Source organism: Dreissena polymorpha, chromosome 8 (genome assembly GCF_020536995.1).
Source record: "Dreissena polymorpha isolate Duluth1 chromosome 8, UMN_Dpol_1.0, whole genome shotgun sequence".
Classification (NCBI taxonomy): Eukaryota; Metazoa; Mollusca; class Bivalvia; order Myida; family Dreissenidae; genus Dreissena; species Dreissena polymorpha.
The window spans coordinates 10087865-10111812 of NC_068362.1; the positions used below are offsets into that span (position 1 = coordinate 10087865).

General features: G+C 35.7%; 1 protein-coding gene and 1 long non-coding RNA gene across 3 annotated transcripts; one reads left to right on the plus strand and one right to left on the minus strand.

Moving 5' to 3' along the window:
* Positions 1 to 2120: 2120 nt before the first annotated feature.
* On the plus strand, positions 2121 to 4857 carry LOC127841605 (uncharacterized). Its single transcript, XR_008031172.1, has 3 exons — positions 2121 to 2235; positions 2684 to 2857; positions 3852 to 4857. It is a non-coding gene; the product is annotated as an uncharacterized LOC127841605 (long non-coding RNA).
* A 2871-nt stretch (positions 4858 to 7728) lies between these two features.
* LOC127841594 (proteasomal ubiquitin receptor ADRM1-like) lies at positions 7729 to 21984 on the minus strand. 2 transcript variants are annotated; one of them, XM_052370517.1, is made up of 8 exons: positions 21742 to 21984; positions 18181 to 18297; positions 14632 to 14755; positions 13016 to 13157; positions 11962 to 12200; positions 8972 to 8989; positions 8323 to 8583; positions 7729 to 8025 (listed from the first exon to the last, which is right to left on the minus strand). In XM_052370517.1, the coding sequence occupies exons 1-8, from the start codon at positions 21937 to 21939 to the stop codon at positions 7943 to 7945; spliced, it is 1182 nt and encodes a 393-aa protein (XP_052226477.1). In that variant the 5' UTR covers positions 21940 to 21984; the 3' UTR covers positions 7729 to 7942. The 2 variants fall into 2 exon arrangements, with proteins under 2 accessions (XP_052226477.1, XP_052226475.1); XM_052370515.1 differs by having other exon boundaries at positions 13016 to 13160.
* Positions 21985 to 23948: the final 1964 nt, after the last annotated feature.

Consider the following 23948-nt stretch of genomic DNA (forward strand, 5'->3'; position numbering starts at 1 on the left):
GGTATTGTGTGGAGATACAAAACACTTCACATCATTTATTTGCACATAAAATAATAGTTACAAAATAAGTAAAACTAAAACACAATCATCAACCTACATTTCAAGAATATTTACGTATATGAAATTACTAAGTGGTGTTATTGTATTACCTTTTACAAAATTAACATTGCTGGTTTTGTACTAGCCATAAAACATTTATCATGGATTAACAAGTAACAACCAATTTATTAATTACACAATAGAACGGAAATCATATTAATTACATTATGCATTTACTAAACAAGCTATTTGCTACTGTTTAGAATTACACTATCTTACTAAAAATGATCACAGGTACTTAGTGCTTTTACATACTTGTGGTAAGTTTTGTATTACTAGTTTGACAATTATTGGCAGACACTTGTCGATATACAGACAAAATTTGCATGGGAACTTCCATTTTTTTTCAGCATAATTGCCTTCAAATTGTTAATTTAACAACCCTTTGACATTGTTTGCACATCTGATCTTATTATACAGTAGCTGATTTTTGTTTATAGATAGACATATATAGACTTTTCAAAGTTCTATAAAAGTTCACACATGTTCCATCCAAGTAAACAAGCAGAACCAATAAAGATCACCACAGATAATAACTGTGTGTATAGCTTGGAAATTTGATAGATCAGGAATCCCTCCTTTGTTGATTTCTGTAAACCAAAACTGTCAGTTTTGCTGGATAGAATGGCTTGGATGATGCTCAGCTCTTGCCTTCGGCTTCGCAGAACAGCTTCTAAAAACGGAAAACCAACAAATATCTTAAAATTTGATCAATAATGCAGACAATTTATAAATGTCTTGTTTTTTGTTGATTTCGAATCTGGAAGATTTTTTACGTAAGATTGTAGTACGAAAATCCAACGGTATCGGATTTTGTGATTTTAGGCCTAAACTAATTATAGTGATATGTAACCTTTCGGGATATCGGTAAAGTGCGAGCAGACGAGGTGTAAATACGTTAAAAATTAAAGCTAAAAGACTAAAAAGTTAGATCGGAATATCTTTAAATTTTGTGAATAAATGTGTTTCTGGTGGATAACAACGACAACTTACCAGAATATTGCTCATAATCACACGTAAAACGTCTTTCTGAGACATTGTGTACACACCGGTCTTACTCACAATAACGAAGTGACGTCACCATCTATGTATAGAATGCTTTCTGAGAGCGAATGAAAATGCGTCACATATTCTGACAAATAAACAGTAGGGTGTCGTTATTGAAATACCGCGAGAATACTGGAAGAATAGAGATGCCAACTATAATGTTTAAAACAAATAATTTTTTAACAAGCGTTTGTGATTTGTCAGGATAATAATAACAATAAGATATCGAAAAGATCAAAGCAAATAAATTCGACAGAAATCTAAGATTCGGCAATATATTTAAGACGGGTTATGTTCACTTAAATTGTGTTTGGTAAAGACTGTAACTATATGTAGTGAACCAGTCTTCGGCTTATACTCACTGAAGAAGAGCATTCAGGGGAGATAATTGAGTAATGACTTAATTCTGGAACGGTTGCGAAGAAAAACAAATAATGCGAGAATATTTAGTGCGATTCGCTACACAATTATGATGTCATTGATATAACTTTTCCTGAGGTATGTATTTACATGTGATTTAGCATATGTCAAAGTGTTTTTGATTTGTTCAAGGCCATAAATAGCATCGCGAAAATATATGTCGCGTGGCAAATTTTTTTGAGACGTATCCATATGTGGTATTCTTATGTAATTTTATGTCTAAATTCCCATATGTATGAACGGTCAACGCCCGCTTCGCGGGCTTTTGCCCGTATTAATACCGGTAATAAATATGAAATTTTACAAGTTTACAAAACATAAATATTCTCAATTTGTCAAATACGTATTGGTTTTGAAAATAAAGGGCTTGAATTAATTCTTATTTGTGTGTATGTAGATCACTAGGTCTTATAAAATGTTGTAACTTTTGTAAATTAGTGACATTATTTCATATTATTTTATTCCGCATAAGCATATTCTAGCATTGTGCATTGTCAACTGTTCTGTCATTTACTGCAATCTGTTTCAGGTAAATCAAAAACTGGGTGTTACACCTGGGACTTTCACATCGAAACTGGCCCTTCTCCATGACCTTCAGCACAAAAAAGAAAGGCTATAGCTGTTACTCGTGCAGCAAAACAGTGACGCATAAGACTTAAAACTCGAACGGTATTTTTAATTATGGGCATTTTATATTTAAAACACAGTATTCTTCATTTGTATGCCCCCAATTGGCGACATAGTTTTCGCACTGTCCGTGGGTCGGTCAGTCCCTCACACTTGTCGTGCCTTCTCTCTAATTCAAGTAGTTTTCATCCGATCTTCACCAAACTGGGTTTCTTACAATTGTATGGATTATTTTTTTATATAGTTACAAAGTTGGAGTTTGGGGCATCCGTGTCGTGTGGACACATTTCTTGTTGTAGATTGTATCAATAGATCCATCAATTATATATGCAAAGTAGTAGTAACATTTAAAAGCATATGCTAATGTTTGTAAATTGATTATTGTAAAAGCATTAATGTACTGTGTAATCATTTCTTTAAATAAAAATCGGAGATAACCCATGAAGGTGCAAGCAAATGTTCCAATTTGAAATTCTGTTTTTCTGTTCAGGCATTCAAAGGACAGTGCAAGAAGTACAAGTGGGACCAACATACAGTTCAAACATAGAGGACCAAGACGTTGAAGTTACAACTATACCCCCACCTATACCCAAGCCTGGTCAAGCAGGGCTAGACACTACTGGGAAGGAATTTGTTTTCTTTGATTTGGAAACAAGAGGGTTAGGTAAAGTTTATTTTTAACATATTCCTTATTCACAGTGTTGCACATACAGAAGTTTATCTTGGTCCAATTCAGGTATTTAGGTACTCTAAATCTCCAAAGTTGAACTTCTATTAAAAAATATACATATTTACTTACATGTATAACATAATTCAACCTGCTACTGCTGAGTAACTCAATGTGTCAGAGATATCGTGTGAATTGTTGGTCAACCTAGCATATGATTGAATTGCAACAAGAGTTATGTTCAGACTAATTTCTCATTTTGCTTTCATATAATACATCATTCTTAATCTTTATTGATAAAATGATAGTAAATACCACTTAGATGATGCAATGTTACATTACCCACAACTGGCTTTAGTATATTATTGTGCATCATTTAAGAATTTAAACACTCTTCTCTTCGCTTCTTCAGATTTATGAATACATAAGATCATTAGATGCCAACAACTTACTTTGATATATCCATGAATGGAAGAAAAGAGCGTTTCAATTTTCATAATAACAGTTATTATGCCCCCCTTGGAAGAGAGAGTTAATATTGTTTTGCTGGATGTTTGTCTGTGGGTAGATCATTAAGTTTCCGATCAATAATTTGTCAACTTTTTCACTGATTGGCTTTTTACTCTCCATGTGCATAGGGATTGGACAGTATATAACCCCCATTTAAATTATGGTCACTTAGTCAAAGGTCACAATAAGTGTGAAAATTGTTTCCGATCAATAACCCTTCAACTGAAAATTCTCTTAAACCACAATGCATAGAGAATGAATGTGAAGGAACCTCTTCTACGATTGTTCACATTAAGCTTAAAAAAAAGTCCTGTCCTGGTGGGGGGCAATGTTTTTCCCTTTTATATTTATTGTAAACACTTCAAATGTATTTTAAGAAGTTTACATTGTACTTGGGGGAGCGACCCAGGGCTCTGTGATTAACGGGGCTAAAATGGATTTTGTGCAATTTCTATTAAAAAATTTTGTTTTGTTTTTTCAGAGCACACTTCTCACATAATTCAGATAGCTGCAGTGCATTCAACTGGTCAATTTTCAACATATGTGATGCATGAGAAGAAGATTTCCTTGCAAGCGTCAGAAATAACTGGAGTGACAGTTGTTAGCGACTCTATGCTTGTCAAGAGACAAACAGTAACAGCTGTCCCCATCAAATCTGCATTGACAAGTTTTATAACATTCTTACAGAAATGTTCACCAATTATTTTAGTTGGGCATAATATAGAGTCTTTTGATTGTAAAGTGTTGCTCCGTGCTATCCATACTTGTTGAAAAATGTTTGAGTTTCAGCAAAATATTTGTGGCTTTTTAGATACTTAAAAATGTTAAAGGAAATATTACCAAATATGAAATCATATAAGCGGGAACATTTAGTTAAAGACGTCATTGGTGAATTATACATGGCACATGGCGCTATACAGGATATTTTAGCTTTACAAAAGTTAGTGAACTTTGTTCCTCTTGACCAAAAATTGTTAACAAATATTCATTCAGCTTTTACCGAGCAGTGTTAACATACAATGTGTAACTGAAGGTTGCTTCCAACATCAAATCTTTACAAACCATAATTGATACAAAATTTATAAGTCAAGGTGTTGCAAGGAAAGTTGCAGGAAGTGGATTTCAACTTAAACATTTGAGTCCTGTATCAAAAAGAAACGGACTGAGTGGTTTGAGGAGCCCCCTGTCAGAGGTTACAAACGGACAAATCAGAGTAACAAAATCAAAGAAAATAATATGTACAATAGCGAGTTATTTGTTGCCTGACATCTAACCAATTGTAATTTGCATCTTGTATATAGATAAGCTATGAAATCTAATAGCTGTTACATAATTGTTTTTCCTTCTCGATGACGAACATAGTTGTGATTCTTATGTCAGTTGTATTTCTCATGTTTCACCTAAGTTGTAAGATATTTTTGGCAGTGCATTAAACCACGGATGGTGTGTGAAACATAATTGCCCAGCTTAATGTATTCTTTGTTGTTTTAAGCTTCACTGGCCAAAGGCCAGCGGGGCTTATGTTATGATTCTGTGTCCGTCGTGCGTGCGTGCCTGAACGTTTCCGTTAAACATCTTCTCCTAAACTACTGGTCCAATTGTGATGAAATTTCTCAGGAATGTTCCTCTTTCAACGTTGTTCAAATTATGCCCCTGGGGTCAAATTTGACCCTGCCCCGGGGTCACAAAATTGAACATATGCTTATATAGGGTTTATTTTGTGAAAACTTCACATATTTTTTCGTCCATAACCATTGGGCCTTGGGCTTCCAAATTTGGTATGTAGTGGCATCTTATAGTCCTCTACCAAGTTTGTTCAAATTATGCCCCTAGGGTCAAGTTTGACCCTGCCCTGAGGTTCACAAAATTGAACATATGCTTATATTAGGCATTTTTTTGTGAAAACTTTAAAAATCTTCTTGTTCATATTAGTATGGCATAGGGCTACCAAATTTGGTATGTAGTGACATGTAATAGTTCTCTACCAAGTTTGTTCAAATTATGCCCCTTGGGTTAAATTTGAAACTGCCCCAGGGGTTACAAAACTGAACATATGCTTATAAAGTGCTTTATTTGTGAAAACTTAAAAAAAAATTGTCCATATCTATTGGGCCTAGGGCTACCAAATTTGGTATGTAGTGACATCTTATAAACCTCTACCAAATTTGTTCAAATAATGCCTCTGGGGTCAACTTTGACCCTGCCGCGGGGGGTCACAAAATTTAATAAACGCTTATAAAGCGCCTATTTTGTGAAATCTTAAAAAAACTTGTCGAAAACCATTCTGACTATGGCTACCAAATTTGGTATGCAGGAACATCTTAAAGTCATCTACCAAGTTTGTACTTTGGGTCAAATTTGACCCTGACCCGCGGGTCACAAAATTTAACATTATATACGCTTGTATCTTGCTTATTTTGTGAAAACTTTAAAAATATTCTTGTCCTTAACTCTACATCTAAGACTTAGGGCCACCACATTTTGTATGGAGTGAGATATAGTAGTCCTCTACAAAGTTTGCTCAAATTATGCCCCTGGGGTTAAATTTGACCCAGCCCAGGTGGTCACAAAATTGTACATGTGCTTAAATAGGGCCTATATTTAAGTATCTGCACATGCGGAGAATATTTGTTTCAGTCTTTTTTTCAGCAGTGGAGCGATACAGGGCCTCTTGTCTTTAAATACACATCACACAGTTCTAAAAATAATTTTAAAATACCTAATACATATGTTCAATTTACAACCAACAACATGGGTAACAGGTGGGTGGGGTAATTTAAGATGTTTATATGAACATCAACATGGTTTTTTCAGTTGTTACATCTGAAATATTTTCATAACAATATACATTAAAAATATTTCTATGTGTATCACATTTCAGTTGATAATTTGATTGTTATGGAGCAGTTATTATATAGATATGTTTTAATTACTATTACAATGTTAGTCATTGTATTTTTGAAATTAAGTCCATATTAAAATGTCTATAGCAAAAATCCACGGTGACCTATCAATTTCTTTACTTCATTTTAATGCTTAGCTAGTTTCCTTTAATTATTTAGAACTTCAAATGAATATGAATATTACATCAACAGAAATATGTATCTGTATTGCATGTTATCTATTTTGAACTGTGCAATAAAAAATTCAAAACAAACAAAAAACTATTCATACTTATTTCTCATTATTTTTTACGATTTCCATAATTTTTGGTTTTAAAACTGTTCACTATGATAATACACATGTTACAGTTGCTAATCTAATGCAATCTCAATACTATTATGCCATTTTAGATGTATTACACAAAAACATTTTACCGTACCCCCAAATTTATGCCCCGCAAAAATGACCTTTTTTCAAACGCACATGGCATTTAAAAACCTTCGTTATCTCAAAATTATTCACGGTGACCTCTCTTTTTTATTTTATATTAATTTCAGATACAGATTCATTAATCACCATACAAAAAATTATAGCATTCCGGATATTTTGAAAATTATCACAAAACAATCGAACATCTTAAATAGTTAACTATGAGTAAAGTTAAGAGACAACACTGATTTTTCTCGAGTGCAGATAACAGGTGCAGAAACAATGCACTGTACGCAACAAACATTTCCTGAGAAGTGCGGAAAATAAACTATTAATCGGCAACATCTGTCGGAATCCGTACATTACCAATTTGTAATTATGCTAATTAGTAGATATTTGTAAGCCAATCACATTGTTATTTACTTAATAAATTTTCCAACCAGGTCTGATTGTTTGTTTTCAATTGACGTGTTTTAATTTTTTCAGCTAATTATGTATCATAATCGAGTCAGATTTCCTTAAGCGTACATGCAGAAATTAAAATGTCAAAACGAAAAGTGTTAACGTTGAACGAGAAAATTCGGGTTTTGGAATTGTCAAAGAGTAAAAGTGCACATAAAATCGCTGATGAGTTTGGAGTCGGTAAAACTCAAATTCAGAACATTCTTAAGCGTAAAGCCAAGGTGCTTGAAGACGTGGAAAATAATGTGTCAGGTAAAGAAAATGCGAAAAATATTTCCTTTTCTATGTTGTTTTTGCAAATAAATATGTACACACAATTCATTTATAATAAATGATAATTTGTAATAAGTGAAAAAATAAAACACATTATAAGTAAAATATTGTTTATGTTTTGTGTTTATTTTCATTTTGTTATAAAAGTAAGCATTCTTCCAGAATGGCCTTTTTTTATTTAAAGACCATTTTTTTAAGAGACCGCTTTTGATTACTCCCTTGGGTGGTCTCTTAATACAAGATTGACTGTACATGTATGTATTCATGTCATCAAACAAGGCCAAACAAAATTTAAATTTCAAAAATATTAGAATGTTTTAAGTTTTTATTTATAAGTTTAAGGAAACGAAACTCAAAAGCAGTGTCTAAACACTATTTCATATAAGACAAATACAGATGTCACAGAATTGTCATTGAAATATATTGACATTCTATATTGTTTAATCTCTCAACGTATAAAGGTGTTATTTGGTTAAAAGAAACACATTTTTTCTGTGGCCTAAGTGAAATGTATGGCAGAGTTATTTAGTCTTGGTCCATATCCTCGGGCTCATCCTTGTCTTTAGATTTCTTGTTGGCTTGCATCGCTTTGACAAATGCCTCTATGTCTGAAAAAGACAAATATCTAGATTTATCCTTTCAATACTTTTAACATGCTTCTTCAATTTTTATAAAAAAATGAATAAAAATATTTGAACATCTCCCCAGCTATTTGAGATCGATGCTTTGCAATTAATAAGTACTAATTTGTTCTAATTTTATTGATTTCTGTGTATTCTTATATTTTGGTTGGAATCCAATGTAAACATTTCTGCAAACTTTAATTTCAATATGTGTAAAGTATTTGGGTCTGGGCCATAAAATTTGCATCAGGTTATGAGGCCTACTCTAATTTTCTGCCATACCTCCTTGCGCAGCTGCATTAGCCACGTCTTCCCCGAGACCGAACTGTGACATGAGGGGACCGAGCTGGCCCGACTGCAGGGCCGAACTGAAGGAAGAAAGGGCCTGCTTGAACTGGGGGCTGGTGATCGTGGCCCTTAACTCCTCCTCGGACTTCGGCAGGGCCCCACCCTCCGGTAGGAAAGGGATCAGGCGTTGCTGGACCTCTGGGTTGGCCAGTATCGGAACCATGGACTCGGGGTCGAGGGCCTTTGACAGGTCCACTGTGGATGGGTTGATAAAGAATAAACAGATTTTTACATAATTTTCAATCATTCATTTAAACAAGTGTTTGTAGAATTTATTTTCTTGATTTGCTTCCATAAAACTTAGTTACTTCGCATTTGAATTATGATGCTGTTAAATATTAAAATTGTTTAGATGTACTGTTTTTTTTCTACTTCATGCAAATTCTGCAACAAGAAATGTCAGACAAAGGCAGCAATACATGTAATTCAAGTGCAGCCATTTAGTATTTACATATGAACATGCCCTTGTTTGTAATATTATATATCGTCATATTTTATACATAATTATATAATGTTACACAATGTAAGTTGAAATGGAAACTCTTTCAGTTTTCAGCTGCCTTTGATCTTGTTTTGTTCTTACCATCTTTGTCTGCAGGAACTGAAATACAAGAAAAGTAGAATGTTAAATTGTGCTTGATGTTATAAAACACACACACAAACATATAGAAAAAGCATGTTATCCTGACAACACAAGTAAATTAGTCGTGCTCTGGGAAAGATGACTTAATGCATGTTCGTAAAGTGTTGTCCCAGATTAGGCTGTGCGTAAAGTGTTGTACCAGATTAGGCTGTGCGTAAAGTGTTGTACCAGATTAGGCTGTGCGTAAAGTGTTGTACCAGATTAGGCTGTGCGTAAAGTGTTGTACCAGATTAGGCTGTGCCTAAAGTGTTGTACCAGATTAGGCTGTGCGTAAAGTGTTGTACCAGATTAGGCTGTGCATAAAGTGTTGTCCCAGATTAGGCTGTGCGTAAAGTGTTGTACCAGATTAGGCTGTGCGTAAAGTGTTGTACCAGATTAGGCTGTGCGTAAAGTGTTGTACCAGATTAGGCTGTGCGTAAAGTGTTGTACCAGATTAGGCTGTGCAGTTTGCATGTGCGTAAAGTGTTGTACCAGATTAGGCTGTGCAGTCTGCATGTGCGTAAAGTGTTGTACCAGATTAGGCTGTGCAGTCTGCATGTGCGTAAAGTGTTGTACCAGATACGGCTGTGCAGTCTGCATGTGCGTAAAGTGTTGTACCAGATTAGGCTGTGCAGTCTGCATGTGCGTAAAGTGTTGTACCAGATAAGGCTGTGCAGCCTGCATGTGCGTAAAGTGTTGTACCAGATTAGGCTGTTCAGTCTGCATGTGCGTAAAGTGTTGTACCAGATTAGGCTGTGCAGTCTGCACAGGATTTCAATGAGGACATTTTCTGCCTAGACTGGACTTTCATTTAGAATGGACTTCCTTGGAACAAAATATATTCGGAAACTATCATCCCTGCTTTGACTGTGTTGTCTGCACAAGCTAGTCTGGAACGACACTTTTGTACATGCATTAAACCTGATTTTCCCCCAGCGAGAATCAAATTTATTAATATTATGTAGAATTATAATTAATATTATGCAGAAATATAGATAACATAACTGAAAATAAAAATCTTAAGCCTGGTTTTCCTACAGGGCGGCTCATTTATTGATATCAGTTTAAAATGCTAGCACTGCATCCGCACTGTTCATGTAAGACAGGCGACGCTTTATGTGAATGCATAAGCCCGGGTTTTCCACAGTGCTGCTCATTTATTGAAAGCAAAACATGTCAAAAACAAGCCCTGCATAATCATCGTTTCAGTTAGACAGACGACACTTTATGCACATGCATAAGGCCCTGTTTTCCTACAGCGCAGCTAATTTTAGAAAATATCAGTTTTATTTGGTATAAATGCATTAAGACCTGTTTTCCTACAGCGCGCCTCATTTATAGATAATATCAGTAATAAGAAACCGTCGGAGTTGGGTGATGCTCCCCAAAGTTTTTTTTGTCACAATATTGCACTATATATTCAGATAAAACAAAAAGTCTTGAGGGGCATAACTTAGGACAAAATAATACAATGGATGGTTTAGCAAACTTAAAAATTTCAAAGGGCCATAACTCTCTAAATAAATCATATAACCAGAACCCACTAATAACATGCGCATCTCCTCAAGGTAGTTACGCTTCCCATAAAGCTTCATTGAAGTCCAGTCAGTAGTTGGGGAGAAATAGCCCGGACAAGAATTACACTATATGTACAGTTTATAAAAAATTTCAAAGGGCCATAACTCGGTGAAAAATCATCCGACCATAACCGGCTGATAATATGCACATCTCCTGTTGGTAGTTAAGCTTCCCATAAAGTTTCATTGAATTCCCGTGATAAGTTGCTGCGAAATAGCTCAGACAAGAATTGCACTATACATGTATGTACAATGGAAAACTTCAAAGGTCCATAACTCTGTATAAAATCATCCGACCATAACCGGCTGATAATATGCACATCTCCTGTTGGTAGTGAAGCTCCCCATAAAGTTTCATTGAATTCTCGTAATAAGTTGCTGAGAAATAGCTCGGACAAGAATTTCACTATATGTACAATGGAAAATTCCAAAGGGCCATAACTCTGTGAAAAATCATCCAACCAGAACCAGCTGATAATATGCACATCTCCTCTTGGTAGTAAAGCTTCCCATAAAGTCTCATTGAATTCCGGAAATTAGTTGCTGATAAATAGCCCGGACAAGAATTACACTATATGTACAGTTAATGGAAAATTTCAAAGGGCCATAACTCTGTGAAAAATCATTTGACCAGAACTGGCTGATAATATGCACATCTCCTCTTGGTAGCGAAGCTTCCCATAAAGTTTTATTGAATTCCGGTAATTAGTTGCTGAGAAATAGCCCGGACAAGAATTGCACTATATGTACAGTTAATGGAAAATTTCAAAGGGCCATAACTCTATGAAAAATCATCCGACCAGAACTGGCTGATAATATGCACATCTCCTCTTGGTAGTGAAGCTTTCCATCAAGTTTAATTGAATTCCAGTCATTAGTTGCTGAGAAATAGCCCGGACAAGAATTGCACTATATGTACAGTTAATGGAAAATTTCAAAGGGCCATAACTCTATGAAAAATCATCCGACCAGAACTGGCTGATAATATGCACATCTCCTCTTGGTAGTGAAGCTTTCCATAAAGTTTCATTGAATTCCAGTCATTAGTTGCTGAGAAATAGCCCGGACAAGAATTGCACTATATGTACAAAGGGCCATAACTCTGTGAAAAATCATCCGACCAGAAACCGCTGATAATATGCACATCTCCTCTTGGTAGTAAAGCTTCCCATCAACACACAGACGGACAGACGAAGTGGCGACTATATGCTCCCCCCAATTTTTTTTGGGGGGGAGCATAATAAATGATAGGGCTGCATATTCAAGATCCATGTTTTACAGATAACACTTGACACAAATGCATTTAACCCCATTTTCCTGAAGCACTTCTCATGTATTGATACCATCTGTTAAAAGCAAACGCTGCATACTCACCATTCATGTTAGACAGGATGTTCTGCAGGTCACTGAGCTGTATGGCAGACTTGCCTCCTGCGGCCGAAGCCCTGGTCCCACGTCCTGCAGGTGTGGTGGTCGTTGTGCCACCTGCGGTTCCCGCCGAGGTCGTGGTAGTCCCGTGGGAGGGCAGGGCCACTGCAGTGACTGGTCTGGGCTGGGTGGGAGTCTCAGACGCCGCGCTGCGGGTTCCCGGGGAGGACTGCACACGCAGGGGTCTGGAGAGGAAAACTGATTGCTAGAATAAAGACTTGGATATTCATCAGCCGAGATTCAATGATATTTGTTAGTTTTGTGTCTTATATAACAAATTTCATTCCAAAGAGCAAGTTCAAATGCCAAATAAGCTGTAGTTTTAGTAAATGAAATACAACCAATCGCCCCCTTGATGCAAAAAGGTACCATGTGACATTAAAATTAGAAGGCATATGGTACCTTTTTGCACCAATATGGCGCAATAACGTATTCCAAATAAGAAATGACAAAATCCAAAATACATAGGAATTGTGACTGAAATTGTTAAGTTTAAATAAATTACTCATAGCGTAATAATATAAACTCTGTTAAACTATGTCAGAATAAAACATTGATTACAACACTTGTTCATGTACAGGTCACCAAATGGTCTATTATTTTTTTATTCTCAAGCTCATGCTTCAGACGTTTTTGACTGAGCACTGAAACAACACAAGGTTCAGACGCGGTTAACTGAGCACTAAAACACCTTATGGTTTAGACGCGTTTGACTAAGCACTGACACAACTCATGGTTCAGACGTGGTTTACTGAGCACTGACACAACTCATGGTTCAGACGTGGTTTACTGAGCACTGACACAACTCATGGTTCAGACGTGGTTTACTGAGCACTGACACAACTCATGGTTCAGACGTGGTTTACTGAGCACTGACACAACTCATGGTTCAGACGCGTTTGACTGAGCACTGAAACAACTCATGGTTCAGACGCGTTTGACTGAGCACTGAAGCAACTCACAAATCAGACATGGTTGACTGAGCACTGAAACAACTCACGGTTCAGACGCGGTTGACTGAGCACTGCCGGGACGTCCCATGAGCGCTGACAGTCCACCGCCAGGCCCTCCCATCCCACCAAGTAGCTGCATTAGCTGCTGCTGACTCATGCCTCCCAGGATACTCTGAATGTCGGAGTCACCTGCTGAAACAGGATCATGGAGCTATTCCAGGGATTTTACACCAAATAAATATAACTAAGCAAACCCTATGTAAATCGTAAACTCTATGCAAGCGAGGTTGAAAATTTAAAGGTGAATTATTTGGGAATCTTTTCTCATTTATAACATAACAAGAGGCCCATGAGGGCCTGAATCGCTCTACTGCTTTAAACACTGTCACTGTGACCTTGACCTTTGACCTAGCAACCTGAAAATCAATAAGGGTCATCAGTCATAATCAATGTACCTATGAAGTTTCATGATCCTAGGCCTAAGCATTCTTGAGTTAACATCTGGAAACCATTTTACTATTTTGAGTCACTGTGACCTTGACCTTTGACCCAGTGACCAGAAAATCAATAGGATTCGAGTCCTCATTAATATAACGACTGTGAACAAGTTTGAAAAGAATCGAATGAAAACTGTGGACTTTATCGGATAAACAAGAAAAAGTAACAATTTTACTATTTCGAGTCACTGTGATCTTGACCTTTGACCTAGTGACCTGAAAATCTGTAGGGGTCATCAGCCAGTCATGATCAATGTACCTATGAAGTTTCATGATCCTAGGCCCAAGCATTCTTGAGTTAACATCTGGAAACCATTTTACTATTTCGAGTCACTGTGCCCTTGACCTTTAACCCAGTGACCTGAAAATCAATAGGGTTTGAATCCTCATTTATATAAAGAAACTGAACAAGTTTGAAAAGAATCGGTTGAAAACTGTGGACTTAATTGGATAAACTAATTTTTACTATTTCGAGTCACTATGACCTTGACCTTTGACCCAGTGACCTGAAAATCAATAGGGTTCGAGTCCTCATTTATATGAAGACACTGAGTAAGTTTAAAAAGAATCGGATGAAAACTGTGGACTTTATCGGATAAACAAGTTTTTACTGTTTCGAGTCACTGTGACCTTGACCTTAGACCCAGTGACCTGAAAATCAATAGGGTTCGAGTCTTCATTTATATAAAGACACTGAGTAAGTTTGAAAAGAATCGGATGAAAACTGTGGACTTAATTGGATAAACTTTTACTATTTCGAGTCACTGTGACCTTGACCTTTGACCCAGTGACCTGAAAATCAATAGGGTTCGAGTCCTCATTAATATAAAGACACTGAGTAAGTTTGAAAAGAATCGGATGAAAACTGTGGACATTATCTGATAAACAAGACCACGTCTAACACACACACACACACACACACAGACACCATGCCATCCCATAAGCTCTTCTGCCTTTGGCAGTAGAGCTAAAAACGATAGTAAAAATATTTAATAACCCCTTAGAAATAAATAGACATTTGCCGACAATTGTGACAGGTTTTTTTAGATACACAGTCATCTAGCATGATGACAGCATTAATAAGAACCTGTTATTGAAGATGACTTCAGCAAAAGTATTCTATTATAGTTGAACTGAACTTTACTAAATGACCATACACCCCCTACCTAGATTGGCCAGGTCTGAAGGCAGAGATCCCTCCCCTCCCCTGTTGGAGCCTGGTGTGGGCGGGTTGTTGAGGTATTCATTCACTTTCTTGCTGTACTCCTCATCTTTGTCAGATTTCGGCTCCTGAAAATAAAGAGTAATTGTTGTTTTCCTTGGAATTGGGACAGTAAGAACATTGACTTGATAATAAATATCTAGAGAAACAAGAGATGTGTTTGTCAAAAACACAATGCCCTCTATTGCGCCGCTTAAAATTTAAATACATCATTTGGCAGGTTTAGAAATTATCTCCCTTTTAAAGCTTATTACTTCTCTTGGATTGTATTTTTTTACTTTTGACCTTGAAGGATGACCTTGACCTTTACCACTCAAAATGTGCAGCTTAATGAGATACGCATGCATGCCAAATATCAAGTTGCTATCTTCAATATTGCAAAAGTTATGACCAATGTTAAAGTTTTCGGACGTACGGACAGACTGGCGGACAGTTCAACTGCTATATGCCACCCTACAGGGGGCATAAAAAAATGTAAAACAAACATAACATTTCACCCTATTATAGTTCAGTCGATGTTCGTGGTTTCTTTTATACTGCTGATATTCCTTATCCTAATACACACTACTATTTGATAAAAAAACATTAATGTAGAATTAATATACAGTGATTTTTTTGCTAAAAATTACCGCCGATTTTCGGCTACTTTCCAATCGCAAAAAATCAACGTTTTTCCCAACAAGCTGACCAAAACTTCCAAAAAAAAAGCCCAATTCCCAAAAATTATTTTTTAAAGAAATAAGCCTCTTATGACATGATTTCTCTCCTCTAGATCTCAACTTTTTATTTAAACATCCTACAAAATATATAACTTTAATTTAGTCCTTTTTGTCGATAAATAATTCCCAAATTTGCCACTTTTATCAATTAGAACAATTCAAATTTAACCAGACCTTTTCCCAAAATGGCTAGAAAAAACCCTGAACATGCACTTCAAAACAATTTTAATTCGGTTACATATAATCATATTAACAATCTTTTTTTTTTCCCCAATTTCATGGTTTATTGCACAATTTTTCCCAATTTTTTTGTTTATCGCGCTAATTTTCCCAATTCAAATGGCACAGGCTGTAACAAATAAAAGCACAAAAAATCACTGATATATCCCAGGCTATAGATAACAAGCGTACATGTATTTGCGTTATTACCCAATTAAAATAACCAAAAACGTAATAAAATTCAAAATAAAGCGTACAAAAATGCAAATACAAATTTAATAACGTAATTACTGTAAAATACCTTGCGTCGCGAAACACAATTTTACAAACACCTGGCGTATAATTTTTTAGACTGGTTATTTTCCATACAAAAATGTAGCAGATAGTTTATATGCCGTCCTATGAAGAAAAGAAGGCATTCTTTCCAGCGGTTATCAATGTTGTGCAGCGATTTTCACGAACTCGGTCTTATTCAACTTAAAAATGAATGAACTTTTATCAGAACTTCAGTAATTGTTTGTTGTTACAGGGTTTCTTTTGGCCCGATTTTATAGCCGAAATTCGGCTATGTTCCCAATCCCAAAAAGTATACTTTTTTCCCAAAATGTGGCAAAAAATTCCCAATTTCCAAAAAAAAAAATTTTTTTTTTTTTTTTAGAAAGAAGTCTAATGCATATTTTATCTCAAATTCAATTCAATTACATCTAACAAAGTATTAAATGATTTTGTTCTTTTAATTTGAATGTTTATAAAGAGTTATATCAAATTTAGTATTTCCCTAATCAGTGGACTTTTCATGTGGAAAAAAGGCTAATGAATTTATTTTCCCAATTTCATGAAAATGCTGATAAAATTCCCAATTCCAAAGCCATGGGCTATCTTCCCAAAAAGTGGAGAAAAAAAAACCTGTGTTATGTACAGGTAACTTTTTGAATTCCATTTGTATTAACAATATAGTAACCTTAGAACATTTTTATTATGTTATAAATGTCATTCCCTAAATTACCCAATTTAGTTAAATAACCGGGGAAGAAAAACCCAATTAAAGGGGCCTTTTCACGTTTTGGTAAATTGACAAAATTGAAAAAAGTTGTTTCAGATTTTGAATTTGATGTCAAAAACAGGGGTTGAATTACCCAGTACAGGAGTTCCGCTGTCGATCGCCATTGGCGCCAAATGGCGCTAAATTTTTAAATGTGGCTCCAATTTTTTAAAAGTGGCGAATTAAAAAAAATCGGTAAAATCCTATCCGAAAATGTACTGCAAGTCGAAAGCACGTGACCGAGCATTAGCGGCCAGGGTCTGTCAGTTGTAAATATTGATTTACGACGATGTAAGCGACCTACAGTGCAGAGTGCATTAGAAATCACCGAAGCGTGTAAGTGTTACAAACGGTGTTTTTACTGCTATTGTCAAGTTTTATGGGGGTTATTATCGGATTAACGGCTCCTTTATGATATTGAGCAATAAGTTAAGTAACACGGGGACAAACTGTCACGACGATCAATAATTATAATGATTATTAGGGCCGCTATTTCTTTGTTAAAATCAAAACCATGGGGCTGGCAAAAGCATTTAATTTCACCACATCAACAAATAAAAACTTGTTTCAACAGGTATTTGTGAGCATTTATGTTTAATAGATTCATTATTGTAATGTTCTGGGAAGGATATAAATAGATTAAGATAACAACAATTTCTGAATTAAATATAAAACATTCACTCGATGTACAATATTTCGGATATATTAAATTCGGACATTTAAAGATAGGGACATTTATGTGTTGGTTTGATGCTGATAGTTTGTAAAAATATGTTTTATGTTATTTCAGGCAACAAGAATGGATTGTGGCAATTAATTGGGCCTTTCTGTCAGGAAAAAGGCGTGAACAACAGTCATTTAATTGAACCTGGAAATCATCCACCACTAACAGAAAACTTGCTAACAACAGAAGCTGATGTATATCATGTCCAAATGACCAAATATAACTGTTAAACAATTTGACATGAGATGCTTTATTTTCTGATTCCCTTTCATATGATGAACATTGGTGTGATTTTTTATGTTTAAATAATTAATTTCGAAACATTTATGCAGCATACTGTTTAATACATTGATGTTAACATTATTATATTATTTTGGTTATCTGTGTTTTTTATCAAGTTGAAAAAAATGTTATTTATATACAAATAAAGCTTATTAATACTTATGAAGGTATGACTTATGAAGGTACTTATTTTTTTTTTATGAAATAACATACTTTTTAAAGTGATAATATAGTCAATGACATTAATGTAGTAAGGTTTCTTAAAATGATTGTTCTTATAAATAAGGTGGAATAACCAACAGTATTCACGCCGCGAAAAAGTGGCGACAACTTTTTTTGGGCCAGTGGAACCCCTGCAGTATACCCCAAAAGTTATCTATAGCCCTGTATATATTTTTCTCCATAGTTTTAAGTCTCAATCATTATTTAATATACAATATAAATATAAAAGTACCTCTTCTAATATACCAAATTATCTAAAAATATTAAAAATGAAAATGATCTTGCCTGCATCCAGAAAAAGAACTTCCTAGTCGATGACTTAAACTTCAGAACAAACACCCGGCCAGTTGTACACTGCTTCACGTGCTTGAACTCGATATCATCCGGGAAAATGATAAGATCCTAAAATAAACGCATAGTTTTATGTCATTTTTAATTAACCCTTTACCACTTAGAAACGTATTTTTACGCATTTGTAGTTCCTTAGAAAATCAAATTTAATGAAAAAACTTTCTTACTAGATTCAAGTTTGAAAGGATTTGTTTACAACTCGAACATACTGATCAGCAGCAAACAGCATAAAAGCTGAACCGCCTCACTGCAAGTTACTCCGCAGGCTGTTCTTGTTTTATGCTTTTTGCACACAGGCATTTTTACTTCACTTAAGTTCTGATTGGGAAAGGGCTAAACAAGTCCTTTTACTGATTCAGCAGACAATACCAAACTTCCAGATTGATGTCAGACATTCGGTCTGACGGATTGACAAATTCTGTCAGACCGGATGAGTGTTTGTCAGACCAAACAAAAAAAGAGAAAACACAAAATGAAATGACGGTTACACATAGTATTTATTTATATCATAATGACATATATCAAGTATGTACTATCTAGTTATATCATAAAACAAGAATGTTACTATATATTACTATATATTATCAGATATCGGAATAGAGATTGGAATTCAAATAAGTGATTATCTTCTTTTAATTGTCTTCTTCCTCCTGAAAATCTGAACAGTAATCACTCTTGTCATCTGTACAGTATTGATAATTGATTTGTTGAGTTTCTGCGTCAAAGTCTACGACATTATCAGGTTTAGCAGTCTCCTGCTCATCTGAGGTACCTTCACTTAATAGATGATCAATAACTTGTGTCTCGACAAATTTGTTTTTCCAGTATTCTCAATAGTCAATATAATAGTATCAGTACCAGGTAATACTTTGGTAAGAAACCTCAGCATATCAGGCAAATCTCACAATACAAAATATAAAGACAATAAAATTAGTTGTGAAATAATCTTTTGGAAAGAAGACAACAATATTTTGAAAACGAAATCACCTGAAAACAATTATATACGTCAACGTTATTTTCGCTTCGCAATGCTGTTTACATTGAAGACAATTGACTTTAACATATGCGAGCACCTTGCTGCATGGTCCTGGCTCTCGCATTTTGCGAAATTGACATGCACATATGAGCGTGGAACTAGTACTTTATAAATATCCGTTTGGAAATTACCAGACGCTGTCACGGAATATACCGAGTTGCAACAGTTTGTATTTCAGATACATCGGAACGCACTCGGCAAATTTCTTCTCTACATTCAGAATATTTTACGAATATAGTATCGCGTGATCCGAGTTATTTCGAAAAATAACGCGTATAACCGAACATGTGCGAGCTTTTCTTATTGGAGGACACAAATTGATCGAAAACATAAAACGACACTGGTATTAACGTATTTAGTTCTAATGTTTTGATGGCAAATATTGGAATCCCACGGAGCATCAGACGATGATCTTAAAGATATTTATAATATTTTTTGGAGTCGGACATTTTGGTCTGTTGGAATTGCAAAATCGATCGGACCTTGACATATTCTGTCAGATATGTCCGTCGGTCCGACGAAGTTTGGTATTGTCTGATTCAGTTGTTATTAGAAAAGCATATGCCTTTATGATCATCATGTGTAATTTTTGGCCAAACTTTTACACATGTCCATCATGGAGCCTTGAAAAAAGAAAAACAACGGTGGACTTATTGCGAGACATTTGAGTTTGACTTAAGGTCTTTGTTGCACAACTCCAAATAGTGAAGACACGAAAACGTGGAACCAGACATGGAACCAGACAGAGTGTTTATTGCAACATCAGTCCATCCGGTTTTGAATAAGCTTCATGAGATACACATGCATGCCAAATATCAAGTTGCTATCTTCAATATTCAAAAAGTTATGACCAAACTTTAAGTGCGTTAAAGTTTAACGCCGTTTAAAGTTTTGGAACACAAACACACAATGACAGACAGTCAGGCCGAAAACAATATGCCCCCGATCTTTCGATCCGGGGGCATAAAAACTTATACATTTTCGTGAACCATTATCTTGTTGGAAACTTGGATGAATAGCATTATTCTGGGAACAACCTGATTCATGTTGTTGATGATAAGTTTTGTCGTTATTCAACTTATTGAACTTGTGTTCAGCTATCTAGTCTGTATCTAGTTACACTATGCAACAAACACCATATCAAGTATCAGAGCTCAACATTAACGGTTGTCTGATAGTCCCTGGCAAGTGAAAGTTGGGTTCGGGCAAGTTATTTTATAATCTAGTTGTCCGCACGGGCAAGTGCAAAAAAGAACAAAGAAAAACGTGTGTTTCTCTGGTTAAATAGTACAAATAATCACGAACAAATTGCCTGCATGAATTTACCTCGACGATTGTTTTATCAGTCCAAACTAACTACGCATGGTGCGCATGCATTTCCAAACTTATTTTTAGAAACGCCGTAAATGGCGTGGGATTCCAAACATAGGCTTTCAAATGCTTTTGTGTTTATCTTTTTCATTACAATTCAGTTACAAATAACATTGTTGGTGTTTTCAGTCACGAAGACAGCTACTAAAATTATAAAACTATATAAAAACAACAACAAATAGCTACGGTATATATATTTCCTATTTTTCGACATTCATTTTCAACAATCTTTTGCTTTACGTCAATTGACATTTTTGTTACAATTCTCGTGTTGTTTACAGTACTGTTAGCAGACGAGAAATGTCTAGTTTATTAAGCTTCGGCTTTACACATAACTGTAAGTCTGCAAAAATCCAATGAAAAATTAACAGAAAAATCATCCGAAAGTGCAACAAGTAGAAATTGCAGTGAAAACACAACTTTTTACCAAAATGGAAAAGTGAGTTTGAATGACTGAGATATAAGGAATCGTTAGAAGCAATGACGAAGACGTGGAAGAGAATGACTAATTATTTCATTAATAATCAAACATTGGCACAAATATACATTTAGACTTTAATTGCTGTAATCATTTTGTTAAATGTGCAAACATAAAAAAGGTTTTGTGGTGTATCATTTTGATTTTTATTTTAAAAAAATGAGGTTTACAGTTAATGTGATATTTTATGTTTGGGCAAGTGGATTTACGTTAAGGGCAAGTAGATTTTCTAAGTACTTGCCCGGAAGGGCAAGTTGGTTTTTAGGTTAATGTTGAGCCCCGAGTATGTTGTTTTATTTTGAGCATAAGGTATATATTTATGAACTGTTTGTGTTTATTTATGCCAGAAAATAGTAAATGATGTTCATTTTACCTATTTTTTTCCATTTAAACATATTTTATGGTGCTGTCTGGATTCAAGGCAGCAGAGGTTATATGTAAAATGTCATTAACAGTTGCAACTTTCAGCGACCCAGAGGGTCAATATCTGGAAGTTGGTATATTGCACATAGTCAACTCGAGTGCACGCAAAAAGTCGAAGTAAGTTTTAAATATTACAACTATATAAATATTAATACAGTGTAACCGCATGACAAATCAAAATTCTCACATCCTCGACACTTCCGGTCGTTCTGTCCTTCCAGCAAAAATGCATCAGTGAGTCGTCCGACTGATGTACATATACCAAACCCTTCCTTTTGTCTGGATGGACCATTTTCCCTTTCATATGCATTTTTCCGGCTCGAAATTCTACTAAATTCTTGCTCTGTGAGCGTCCGCTCGTGTTGCCAAATAGTGCTCCCGACATTTTGAAAGTGTTTGATGACAAATTGACCCGAAAGAAAAATAACGACAAGAAAGTAGATATCGCTTGTGTACAAGATGTTACGTTGAAGAAACGAAGTTGTGTTTCTTTTCAACGGACAGTGCTCATGAACTTAATATTAGCAGTGCAAATCTCACACTTTTGCCGAAATTGCAATCTTTAAACAATGTATAGATGTTGAGTTCACATTGTTGTTACTAAGTAAAGCTCGATTGGTTCAAACAAATTGTATAGGCCCCTGGGTACTTCAATTATACTCAAATTACTCAATTCCCTGGTAACGAAACGTACCGCAGATCGTTGGACTCGCTTTACTTTATCAGGATGCAGAATCAACGGGGTTTTCAGGGATTTACACATAGGCCGAACAGATCTCGAATGTTAACAAACCGTTAAGAACTTTAATTTTGCAAATATTTCAAGTCATTGAAATACGTTTGCAAAAATCTTTAGTGCATAAAAGAATTTTCTCTTGCAGTTTGTGCCGATATCTTAAGGTATAAGAATATTCATTTTAATTCGTCTGAAATCGGTGACAAAATTTCATGTTGCGTGAAGCTAAATCGTGCAGAATACATAGAATTTTTTAACAAGAACACAGGCTTGTTTAATAAGTTATTAAATTAAGTAATTCGATCTGATATATTTCACAATGCCATTAGCAGCATAAAAAAATAATAATCTGTCTTTTATGCACTAGTTTCTTGAGAAAAATTGTTGAAAAAGTTATTTGGAAAAAAAACAGCACTTACCGGTGTGTTTACATCCATTAACGTTTAATTGAAAACCCAACAAAGTCATGTGATCCTGCACCCTGTTGTCTATGTCGTTTCCACACAACAAGCCCGTACTCCAGTTTATATCGGATTATCGCTTGGTATGCGGTGTTCCGGGAGCTTTGGGGACAGGATATATAAGGTTGTGTCTCAAGACGCCTAGTGTAGAGTTGCCACATTTTGTGATGTTTGTAATGTGTTTTTATTTCAGATACTTTGAGAAATAACGCTTTCGTATGGGTTCCCTTTGACGTTTTGAGAATTGCGTTGTCAAAATTGTAGAAGAATGTAGATTTGGATTAAGTACTGATTAGATACCATTTCTTGGCGTTTAACCGCAGTTCCCATTCACGGGCCATTTGTGTAGGTTCAATGTCTTCTTCTATGGTATGTGATTGCGTTGGTAGCTCAATACAGTTAATTGGCACTTGTCTGCAAATAAACGTTCCGTTTGTGAGACTTTACCCTTTCGGGCATTGATATGGCACAGAAACAGCAACACGCCTTGAGGTACGCCGGAGCATACGGTAACAACTACCACACACAGTTCTGGGTGGCTAAGAAAGTTTGATATCCAATTGAATTCCCTATAAAGCTTCAGAAGTTGGCGTTGTTGGGATAAGGTGTCGATAGCCTTATAAATTAAAGTATAATGTCGTCAACCTGTTTGTTCTGGTCGAGATGTGTTTCAAAAGAGTGTCTTGAGCAAAGTCATGATTAAGGTTGGTTAATTATTCACGCTTGTCGACGTGGTTAAGGATAGGGCGACAGATGATATGTTATAATAGCTTAGATAGCACGAAGCCGAGTGACACTGTTCAGTATTTCTCATGGGAGTTTCGATCTCCATTCTTAAAAACTTGGGCAACAATTACGTCTCTCCAATCCTTTGGAAGTTCGCCCGTGTCTGCGAACCGCTGGAAGATGTCACTACTTGCGGCTGATGCCTCCACGGCACAAGCCTGCAGGGTTCTATTTGGGAGTTCATCTCCACCAGCTGCTTTCCGGACGTTGATGTAATTTAGCAGCTTGAGTACACCACCTTCCCTTATGTGATGTCGTGGGATGCATTTGTTTACCCGGTTTGTGAGTTGCGGAGCTGGCTGATTTATGTCGTCGGTGATGAAAACAGACTGGAATTGATTTAACAATATATCTGCCTTGTCATTGATGTCTGTGATAAGTTGTCCGTTCTCTCGTAATAGAGCAGTTATA